Here is a 12,216-nt window from a genome sequence, read left to right on the forward strand (position 1 = left end):
CACTCTTTTGACATGGCAACAAGTAAAAACACAGCCACAAAGTAAAGAAGAGGGTATAACACAGTTAACCCACCCAGAGCCCTCTAGGGAGACAAAGAGTATGACGGATCCAGCCACAACGCGCCTCTATGACCAATAAAAGACTTAGCTGGGTCGCAAACTAAGTACCCTTAATAGGGGCTTAGTATACCATTATTGCTCCCCCCCTTTGCTATAACCCCCTGGTACCACTGAGGTAAACTGGAGTCTTGAAGGAGGAGCTGTGCGTCCCTGTGAGACTGTTCAGTGAGATCCGCAGAAAATGGCGCTGGTGAGCTGCTGGATCCACTAATAGTGAAGCACCGCCCCCTTAATGGTGCGCGGTTTTCCTTTTTTTTTTTATACTGGCTTGAGGTGTTTTATGTGCTTAACAGTGGGTTAAAACCCCTGTAAGCAATAGCGCCAATGTGGGTAGTGTTTGTGACTTCAGCTCGCCCCTCACCGCGGATACACACCTAAGCATATTACTGAAGTCTGGAGCCACAGCCTTGCCAGCACTGCGCTCCTACCCTTGTGCCACCATTACCACTGGCGACCCGCTATCCGGCATGCCAGCATTCTACTCACCACTCTTCTTTCTTCTGGCTCTGTTAGGGGTGGCGGCGTGCTGCTGGAGGTTACGCTCGCCGTGGTGGGGCTTGCCAATGACTCCCTCAGAAGCTCAGTGTCCTGTCAGCGGAGAAACGGGAGCATTATCTCTTTAGGAAGTTGGGCCGTTCCCCCCCCCCTAAGTCCCACAAAGCAGGCATACTGGTGCCACCCAGCAGTGCCTGAAAATAACAAACAGAAAATAAATGCAGAAAACTCTTCGGGAGCTTCCATAAGCGTGACCCGCTCCTCCGGGCACATTTTCTAAACTGAGTCTGTTAGGGGGGCATAGAGGGAGGAGCCAGCCCACACTATTAATTTCTTAAAGTGCCCAAGGCTCCTAGTGGACCCGTCTATACCCCATGGTACTAATGTGGACCCCAGCATCCTCTAGGACGTAAGAGAAATCATATTATATACATATATTTATCATGTCCCTCTGTGGAGGATATGAGCAAGCTGATGCTTGTAAATCACATTTTTAAAACTGCCCAGACTACCAATATCATACCCAGGATCGGCGGAATCCCAGACCAAAAAAAATCCCAGAATTGGAGGCACCAATCAAGGGATTCATATTCCAGCGTTTTTTGGCCAAAATCCGGGAATACGGTGCACCTGCACAGATTTGTTTTTGGCTGGATAGCACTGATCACTAGCACTCGGCTCAGACACTGCCTCGGCCCGGTCCTCCTACAGCATTGACTGTGAGTGATGTCATAGAGGTCATGCTGCGCAGACCCACGCCTGCCTGCCCCTTCAACAGCCGTGCTGCCCGCCAAAGCGGAGGTCTGCTGAGTGCCGCGGCTGTTTGGTGACAATGAGTGACACGCTGATACACTGTCAGTGCGACGTCTGTAGCCGGAGTGGTAGTGGAGTGTCACTGCTCTGTGAGTGACTTGTAAGAGGAGGACAACCATGGTAGTCTGGGAGTCACTACTGCTGGGTGTCTGTGCCGTTGCTTCTGGACCTCGAGGACCACTCTACTTGCAGCGAGTAACACCCACACAGATGAGCCTTCTCAGTGTGGCAAAATATCAGTCATTATAAAAAAAAAATTCAAAAATTAAGAACTTGAAACCCGCTGCCCCTCCATCAAATACCATGCTGAATTGAAGTACAATTCAATCCCGGGATTCCAGGAATCATGGGATTGAGATATTTTTCAATACCGAATCCTGGGATTACAAAAATGGTGTGGGATTGGCTTGATTAATCATAAAAATTTCCTGCCAATGGACTATTTCACAAATTACTGTTTTTTGAGAGGATAATTACATAGCAATAAGACAGATATGAGGGTTCTGGAAGAGGATATGTGAATTGTTCTACTAACAGGTGACCCCTAAATGTAGCAGCATCATACCAGAATATAAAGGTAAGGTCACATAATATGCAGTGTTAACTCTAGCACCCTGCACCTAATCAGGGAGGAGGGTATATTTTAATCTTGAAGGGCAACATTTTAGACATAATGTATCACTGCAGTTACTGTAGTGATACATGACGTATAAAATATGCACACAATTATACATTTATTACAGTACATTCACACATTCATCATATTGCCATTAGAGAAAGACAAGGAAAGATAACAATTGAGGATAAAGCACCTTTAACACATTTAGCAACACAGCAAATCAACAGCAGAATGTGCACAATATAGCATATTCCATTTTAAACTCACTGTAAGGAAAACTAGGCTTTACCTGTTCACGTAAAAAAAAAATTAAGAGATCAAATGTCAAATAAAAAAAGCACAATATTATTTGGAACAACATTACTGGGAATGTATCTGCACCATTAACATGAATGAAGGGTTAGCTGTGCTGCAATTAATATTTATAGTTTAAGAGTTCAAAAGCTCCCAGTCTCAATAGTTCTGCTAATATTAGAGGGAAATAAAAAGCACGGAGAGGACATTTCAGACATGTGTGATGGTGATGTGAGAGGAAATAACTTGGCGTTACAAAAATAACAATGTATCCTGCCAGAGTTTACTTCTGACTGGCATGTCTGCTCCAAATCCTAAATCATGGAGGCACTTTAGATGTCAGAACAGTAGAATTTCTACTAGTAGCAGCTGAAAACATCCAACAACATTATAAAACACGCAAAAGTTCCAGAGTTATCCTCGACTGTCTAATGTCGATATTTATTACTCTAACTTCCACTCGTTCTCCAGGTCCTAATCCAAGACTTCTTCTCCTCTTTTCCTTGGATAGTTTTTCCTCCGATATATATCTCATGGGGATTAAGCCGGCCTTGCCCACACCAATATCTACAAAAACACCAAACAATGTTGCATTTTCTACTTTCCCAGTTAGGATAGTCCCGACCTTCAGATCTTCGAGGCAGACAATATTGGTTTTGAAGTCTGTTTTGTCAAATTCTGTAAAAAGAACATAATTTTGTTGACTGTTTCTTGAAATCAGAACTTTGCTCCATTATTACAAATTGAGTACATCGAATAGACAAGTGCACTGATGGATTGTAGGAAGAATAGGAGAGTGGACGAGAGAAAGGGTGGGTAGATGGGACAAAGTGAGGATGGGTGGCAGAAGAGAGAATGGACGGGAGAATGGGAAGGGGGGGTGCGACTGGGAGAAAGAAGGGTGAATGGTAGAGAGAAAGGGTGGATGACAGCAATGAATGGGTGAACGGGAGAAAGGCAGTTGGGTGGCAGAAGAGAGAGTGGATGGAAGATGAGGTAGGGTGACAAGGAGAAAGAAGGGTGGATTGGTAGAGTGAAAGGGAGGATGACGTAAAGGGAGGAAGAAGGGGAGAAAGGATGGAAGAAATGGAGGATGGACGGGACAAAGGGAGGGTGGACAGGAGAGTGGATGGTAGAATGGGAAGGTGGATGGGAAAGTGAAAGGTGAGTGAGAGAAAGGTAACGTGAATGAAAGAGTGCAAGGGTGGATGGGAGAAAAGAGGTTAGATGGGAGAATGAAACAGTGATTGTGAGAACGGGATGGCGAATAAGAGAAAGGGAAGCTGGAAAGGAGAATGGAAGAGTAGATGGGAGAAAGGGAAGGTGTATAGGTGAAATCTTTTGAAAGATTGACAATTATATACAGTACTCATGCTAATGCTTTTGAAAGATGGAAAATCATATACTCATGTTCTAGAACAGAGACTGGTGACAGGTAAGTGTCACTAGAAAGACAATAGTGAATAATCTTGTAGTACATTGGAGGGATACACAATATAGAATGAATAAGCAGAGGTGGATGATAATAAGCAAGTTGATTAGTATTAGGAAACAAATTAAATAGGCCGTGATTATGTTAATATTTGTAGGTTAGCAAATGGTAGGGCATTGACAATACATTTAGTGAAAAATGTGGTAGAAAATTGTACATTATGAACAGAGAGGGTGGGCACACTGGTGGTAGTAACCTTTCGAAGGCATGGAGTATGAAGATAAGAATAACGGTGGGCAGTTGAAGTTCAATTTCTGACTACAAAAACCTTAAAATGTGCATTTAATCAGTAGATGAAAGGAACACACTTATCATTGAATTATCAAACTTACTTCTAAGCGACGAGAGCATCTACTCACAGGTTGGGTATTTTTTTTACCAGTGCCCGGGATCCCGGCAGTCAGAATCACAGCCACTGTATGCTGGCTGGGAGGAGGGGGGTGGGGGGGGGGGGGGAGAGGGAAGGGAACCCAACGAAGCTCGGTGCTACGCTCGCCACAGGTTCTATTCCCGACTGTCGGGATTGTCAGGCGATTCGGGATGTAGGGGGAGGTAACATAACTACATCCCTTACTAAGTGCTTCTGCTGGCTTATAATGAAACTTAATATCTACAATTCAAAAGCTAAGCACGTAATGCATGCTTGTACTTGTAGCACACTGGAGAACCACAAGTTGATGCAGAGGCAGCTGAGGCATGATGAGAGTGTAGTCCAGTTAGAGAACCAAAGGCCGATGGTTACCCCTTTTAGCCTTATATTATATGTAGAAATTAGAAAATGCCGAAAACTTGATGTTTCTCATAAGCCACATCATTTTCCTATAGCAGAGGCTGAATATAAATACCGGCACAATAATCGTTATAAATCCTATAACAAAAAAAAGAATTGTAATCATCTAGGGAACATCTATAAAGAAACACAAATCATACGTGCACAAGAGGGAAAGTTGTACTGTGAAACAACTCATTTTTGTGGTCAGGCGACCACATATTCAGGAAATGAATTCAAATCTGAAAATAAATTACATGCCATATAAATTGTGAATCAAGAAATGCGCACTTATTAAATAAAGCCACCAGAGACGGTTGGAAGACTGTGGTTAGCTTATGACAGGGCAGACTTCAAGGAGTAAATGTTATTTCTTGGGACGGCTGATGCTGAATCTGATAAATGGGTGATTTATGAGCGCGATCAAAAAAAAGAAATACAGTTTTCACTGATCTCTTCAATCAAAGTCTTTGTAAAAGTTCAGATTGAGAGGATATGGTGTCCAGCTACAAGACTAACATTAAAATAGGGATTATTATTTTAGTGTAACGCCGTGTTCTGTTTGAAGCTTCTCATGAAAAATTACTTTCTTCTAAACACTTGTACAGAGAAGATCCTTTTGTATACCCCAAAGATAAACACCATATACAGGTTACTATAAAGAATCAAAAATAATGATGAATATGTATGCTTATATTAATGGGAGAAAAATATAAGTGTATATAGAGCTTCATATAGTGATGGAATAATGTACCCCTCACTGTAGATTGCAAGAATATTAAGGAGGTCAGGCATTAGATGGAGAGTTAGGGTGCAGGGACGGAGAGGTTATGGTTAGGTAGCGAGGAGGGGGGGTTAGGGTTAGGTACTTGGAAGGGGAGGTTAGGGTTAGGCACCAAGCAGGGACGGTTAGGTTTAGGCAGCAGGGATGTGAGGGTTGGGCAACACTGGGGAGGGTTAGGCAGACACATGGAAGGGTTAGAGTTAGGGTAGGGGAGTGTTAGGGTACTTTTGGAGTGGCTGTCTGGATTCGGATGGCCGGGATTCCGCTGTCAGGACAGCAGGCATCCTGTCCATCGGGATATCATACTGAATCCGTTAGGAATGTTAAATTCTTACATAATATTATTTCAGAAATAATGGCAACACTGAAAGACAATAACAAATTAAATTTCCAGATAATTACTATTACCTGTTCTCATGTATGGCTCTTATATTAGGCACTGAAAAGTATGAGCTAATATTACTGTTTTCATAAGGTTAGGTCGACAGGGTCAAAATGTCGACAGGGCCAAAAGGTCGACATGAAAAAGGTAGACAGTACAAAAAGGTCGACAGGTCAAAAGGTTGACAGGGTCAAAAGGTCGACATGAAAATGGTCGACATAAAAAAGGTAGACAGCATGTTTTTTGCATTTTTGTGGTTTGTGTGGATAGTTTTGTCATCTGGGACCCCCAATTGTAGAAAGGCATACCCTCCTGGGGCTTGCTTTGCTCACCACGCTTCGGGCACGGTGGCTCGCTGCACTCGTCACAAGGTTTATAACCAACTCTATGCCGACATGGATAGATAAAGTATGAAATAGTCCAAAAACATGTTACATTTAAAAAAACCATTTGTCTATCTTTTTCATGTCGACCTTTTGACCACGTCGACCTTTTGACCTGTCGACCTTCTGTACTGTTTACTTTTTTCATGTCGACCTTATGACCCTGTCGACCTAATGTCTGTCTAACATATGGTGTCTATCTATTGACTGTCTAACTAGACACTGTCTATCTATCAACCGGATACCAATTAGAAGGATGTTAGCTCTTTACGGTACCTGTGCGAATGTCGTAGCCTTCAGGCTGGCAGAGGCCATCGATGATAAGCTGTAATGTCAGCACTGTGGTCTTCAGTTTTCCAGCTACAGTATCGATGCCTTCTCTTTGAACGAATCCATTAATTTGCTTCTGTAGGTTCTCTGTCCCGATGTCATCAGCACTTCCATCCACCATGGTAAGAAACCTGCAATGGACAAACACCAGTTTACTGAAGGGCCTGAGCCAGCTATAGATGTATGAAATATCATAGGTAGAAGTGATCATAGCAAAAATATACAGAAAATGCATGATATATAGAGTAATGAGAAGATGAAACACAACTTCACTATTGGTAGACATTCACAAAGATTGTTAACAGAGTGTTAACATAGATGGGAGAAAGGAATCACTTACACCTATGGTGGATATTACTCAAAACTTCTAAAGAGAACAATAGCAATGTTGCCCACAGAAACCAATCAGATTCTAGTTATTTTATAAAATGTACTAGATAAATGAGAGCTAGAATCTGATTAGTTCGCTATTGACAACACCTTCACTTCTCCTCTTTAGAAGGTGCTGGCGTACTTTTTCCTGAGTTTTACATCTTAGGTAACTTAAATGTGTTAACTCACATAATTTGTGAAAAGTTCACAAATTTGTGCGTGAATGCAGTAGCGCCACTCTTTAAACTCTGAGTTATTGGAGATTTTTTTTTCGACCCGCTGTGGCAGGTGAAAAAAAACTCCCAGATGACTGCCACCTTCGGGGCTAATTGGACAGGTCACCCGGGTAGTAATCTACTGAAGCTAGCTGAATTCCCCCCTTAGCCGCAATTAAATTCCCTTATATGGGTACCTAGGATAAGTATTTTTGATATAAAGTCGCAGATTAAGACAGATAGTTTAAGAAAAAGTTGCATGGTGCAGCTAAGACGCAAGGTCTGTGACGCGCCAAACAGGGCTCTTTGTGCGATTTGAAGATAAGTGTATGTGGACACATCTGTAACATCACAATCCTGCAGAATTTTACAGACACAGGGGCAGATGTATTAACCTGGAGAAGGCATAAGGAAGTGATAAACCAGTGATATGTGTAAGGTGATAAACGAACCAGCCAATCAGCTCCAATATGTAAATTAACAGTTAGGAGCTGATTGGCTGATGCATTATCACCTTGCACATATCACTGGTTTATCACTTCCTTATGCCTTCTCCAGGTTAATACATCTGCCCCAGTATATGCTATCTGCTTACCTTACCTGTGACATATATATCTTATTGAGAAACTTGCTAGCACAGGCCCAGTAGAAAACAGGCCAATAAAACAAGTGAGAACATCATTCCTTTTAATCACATGGCTCTTCCTGCCATGTATATTATTAAAGAAAATGCATTTACAGTACCAACAATTTGTATACTTTAATACCTTGTCAAGATGCAACATATCTGAGAATATCTGATTTAACAACGAGTCATCCATTTTACTATAAGTATTACTAAAACATGACTGTTACTCCACCACATCTAAAGATGATGAAAAATTCTACAAACATCATTGCGTTACATACACTGAGAGATTTAAGCACTGTAACTAAATTACCGGAAGGCTAAGTCATCGCCAGGAAAACATCAATGAAATTCTGATTCTAGAATGTCCTTTTAATAGCTTTACACATCAGGAGAAAAAAAAACGGGTTAAGTCTTTGAAAACTGTCTCTTGCTTTTAAAATGCAAGTTTTAAATCCATACACAGAGTTTACTTAAAAAGATTATCCACCTTCAAACAGGGTCATATTTTATACTGAGAAAACCAGCCTCAACACTCAGCTATCGATTGCACAATTGTTACCAACAGAACTGGCCAGTTTAAAACAGGATGTTGCCAAACCCGGCTTGTTTCCAGACTTTGAATATGGCTGGATATATAATATCCAGTTTCTGCTCAAACATGGATTGAGGATGGCCAGGATAAAGTTGAAGACAGGAGAGCAATCAATATGTAGCACCGTGTAATGCTTTACTGATAATGCACTGTATCGATTGGCTCTATTTTTAAAAGTCAATGTTAAGAAGAGAGTTACATAATGACTTGATTTTGAGAGCACTTCAAGGTGAAGAAATTAAAAGGAAGATGACATAAATTAGATTGTCCTCAAGGGGCTTTTTTCCATTTAAATCAAGTATTTTGGACACTTCCGGCTGGTCGTATGGGTTTCAGCACACAGGGAAAGCTGCAGTCAATCATACCAAGTATGCATCAACTAAAATCTTTCTAAAACAACAAAATCACACCCTGTTTTCATTACCAATACAAGTACCTGCCTTACTTTTAACGGGTGTGGTATGTTAGATAGACTAGACTTAGGTCGTACACGATTGGTCGACAGTAAGTAGGTCGACAGGCAGGGCCGTCTTTTCGTATGGGCTCAATGGGCACTTGCCCAAGGGCCCCAGGAGTATAAGGGCCCTAGGCTGATAGCTGAGGGTCCCCTCTTTCCAGGGGTACCAGATTTTTGAAAATCGGGCCAGGGGAACCAGAGATATCCAAATTCAAAGAAGTGGTCCCCATCCAAGCCTGTTAATTGCTCTTTCCAGCCAGATATCTCAGATTCTGTTTGACTTATAGTTTTTCTGAAGGTATAATCCAAAAACTGGGACTCTCCCCTTTTGGTGAACACTGGCAGTTTGTCTTTACTATGCCGAGAACCAGAGATATCAGCCTTCTAGCAGCTGGTCCCTGCTCTATCTCTGCACACCTAATATGCAGTTTTATATTTTCGTTGGTGGATTTTGCTGGCTTCTGAACTCTGATCCCCAAGTCCCTTGTACCTCCTGATAGGTGGGACTTTCTGGTGTTTTTGTCCCATTCAAAGCTAAGAAATCTCTTTCCAGGAACTGGAGATATCTGCAGTCAAGCAAGCTGCCCTCCCACCGGAAAATGGTGAATATTAAGCCCACTCCACTATCCACCCCTCCCCTGCGTATTAAAAACCCCCTACCACCCTGGTAGTCATGTACCAGGGCCCCTTCATTCAGCCCAATGCCTCCTTATACAGTTTAGTGTTCCCTTCGCTGCATCTGTGCAGTAAAGGATTCATTAGCAGAAATTACTGCTCCAGGTCCTACATGCTGAGCTGAAGATAGAACACCCTCTACCGCCCATGGGACATCAAAGCTGCTGCTAATAGCACGCCCAACCCCTACTGCTGAAGGATAGGTAGGGGCCCCAGTGCATTGTTGTGCCCAGGGGCCCACACTGCTGTTAAGACGGCACTGTCGACAGGTACTCTAGGTCGACAAGATAAAAGGTCGACATGAGTTCTTTGGGGGGGGTTTGGTGCTGTTTTCTTTGTAGAGTGACCAGGAACCCCAATTAGTGCACCGTGTCCCCTCGCATGGCGAGCAAAGTGCCTCACACCGCTACCGCAGCGCTCGGCAAAGGTTACAGTTCCCAATTGTAGTCTATGTGGATCGTAAAGTATGAAAAATAAAAAAGTGAAAAACTAATGTCGACCTTTTGTCATGTCGACCTAGAAACCATGTCAACCAATAGTGGTCGACCTAGACATTGTGGACCTAAGTCTTGTTGACCTAGAGACCAGATCCCCTTTTAACATGTTCCAGTTGTGCTGGTCACAGATAGCCCAAACTTGAGGGACTGTATGGCGGGAAAATAGAGAGGTAGCAGGATAAAATAGCAGTAAGGCTGATGCAACAGCTTACTATAGGGGCGAATGATCAAGAAAGAATTTATTGCAGGAAAATGTCATGCCTTAAGGGCCCCATACACTACAACGATAATGCCCGATTTCGGGCATTTGGCCCGATATGTGGGGTAAAATCAGGCATTTTGGAGGTGTTTCTGATCCGATGCGCGTTCCTGTGAGCATGGGATCAGATCCTCCAGATTGAGCGTGCTGCACTTGTGATATGTCGGACCCCGCAGGCATGGCTGGGATCACCCAAGATATATCGTATGCAAAAGGACAACATACGATATATCTTGGGTGATCCTGCCGCCCGGGAGGCCGCCGGGGTTATCGCCTGCAACATGACGGTCGAACATGTCGTAGTAGTGTATGGGGCCCTTTAGACCTGGGAGAGGCAATGTGTGGCACTCCAGCTTCTGTGGAACTACATAACCCAGCATGCCCTGTTACAGTTTTTGCATGACCTAACAGAAAAACAGTGGCAGGACATGCTGGGATGTGTAGTTCTATAGCAGCTGGAGTGTCACAAGTTTCCTACTCCTGTCCCAGACAATAAGCTGTCATGAGCAGGGCCCTCCGCACTCTTGATCTCTCTCTGCACTATCGCCGTATTATAGTGCGCTCCCACTCACTGTCAGTGACTATGATCCTTTCCGTCTGCCTTTCGAGGGCAATGGCTCACTAAATGCTACTGTTAATTTCTGTCACGAAGCTGTATCATTCAATCACTGTTTTATTTTTCCCTGTGTACTGTTTGATGAACCTTTTACACTGTACTGTTTCTCCATACCACCGTATTTTTCCCTGTACGGCGCTACGGACACAAATGGTGTCAACACTTTGCTGGACGGAACATTTAACCCTTTTCACACCCTTAGGAGTCGAATTTTGAAAAATCCTTGCTGCAAATAACTGTCACGGTTTCCAGACCATCCAGAAGGTCACATGTTCCAGTAATGCAACAGGTGCACAATGAGAGTTCACCAACTGTCACATTTTCCAGAGCACAATGGTGATGCATTGTATATAGCAGGTGCCACATAACTCAGTAACGAAGCAACCAATTACAAAACCAATATTTTTCTGCAAATCTATAGACCAAGACCTTAAATTTGGTATATGATGTGCCCTGCTCAGACAGCGGCATCATAGAAATATGTCACTCATAAAAGTTCCTTCTGCTATTAATATATAGATAATGGTATGTGTAGGGGAGAAAGTGTGAAGGGCATTTAATGTAGTAGCTAGCTAGGGACATTATACTTTAGAGAAGGCAAGGGACAGCTTTGTATGGACGACAGGATGAGTGACAGAACAGGAAACCGATATCTTATGGCTATAGCCTAGACTGTGAACTTGTTGAAATGGGAGACACTGTCCTTGTTTAGTTCTAAATATACCCGGTCTGCATAGAGTAGTAAGACAGCAATGAGACTGGAGAAATCCCAAACTGTCTACATTACATGAAGATGTAATATAATTATCTGCTTGACCAGAACGTGACTGCTGTTATGTTATGGTGTCATTCGTTGAAGCATCACCAAAACCTAAGCACAATTTATACATACAGGCCAGGAAAAATAATAATGAACAAAATCACATTATCTGAGATCTCCATCTCTACTAATAATCCCATACTAATAAATTCCTTCAGGTCTAAATCTGCAGCTTTGTTCCTAATTACTTATTTTTACAGGTGCACGCTATTACATAACAAAATTAACTTTTATTTCTCTTATATTCATTCTCATGATATCTAGTTCTACCACTAATGCCCCTAAATTATGTGTCAAGTACGGGGGCGGCTCCAAAGATGGGGCTGCAGGCTGAGGTGTTACGGGTGTGGTGACACCCGGTGCGCACCCCTGATCTTTCAGCGCGCTCGGGGCAAAAAGGGGGTGTGGCCGTATATAGAGGGACCGTGGTCTCGCTGGGATCCCGAAAATCGTCACTCTGGGGGAGTGCCCACCTGGGCTGTACTGAACTACCCCAGGAGACAGTCTGCCTGCGCTGTCGGCTCCTCTTCTATGACAGGAGTCGGGTGTTGTAGGAAACTTTCACACTGCAGCACCTGGCTACTGTCACTGTGGAAGAGCC

General features: G+C 43.0%; 1 protein-coding gene across 2 annotated transcripts in view; it reads right to left on the reverse strand.

Annotated features, from left to right (window-relative positions):
* Positions 1-2,225: 2,225 nt before the first annotated feature.
* SRBD1 (S1 RNA binding domain 1) overlaps positions 2,226-12,216 on the reverse strand; it is a 433,993-nt gene continuing 424,002 nt past the window's right edge. For both annotated transcript variants that reach the window (XM_063918379.1, XM_063918380.1), the window contains exons 21-22: positions 6,428-6,612; positions 2,226-3,019 (exon numbers count right to left, since the gene is read on the reverse strand). In XM_063918379.1, the coding sequence (XP_063774449.1) occupies positions 2,730-3,019; positions 6,428-6,612 (475 nt within the window). In that variant the 3' untranslated portion in view covers positions 2,226-2,729. The remainder of the gene's footprint in view (positions 3,020-6,427; positions 6,613-12,216) is intronic.

Source organism: Pseudophryne corroboree, chromosome 4, assembly GCF_028390025.1.
Source record: "Pseudophryne corroboree isolate aPseCor3 chromosome 4, aPseCor3.hap2, whole genome shotgun sequence".
Taxonomy (NCBI): domain Eukaryota; kingdom Metazoa; phylum Chordata; class Amphibia; order Anura; family Myobatrachidae; genus Pseudophryne; species Pseudophryne corroboree.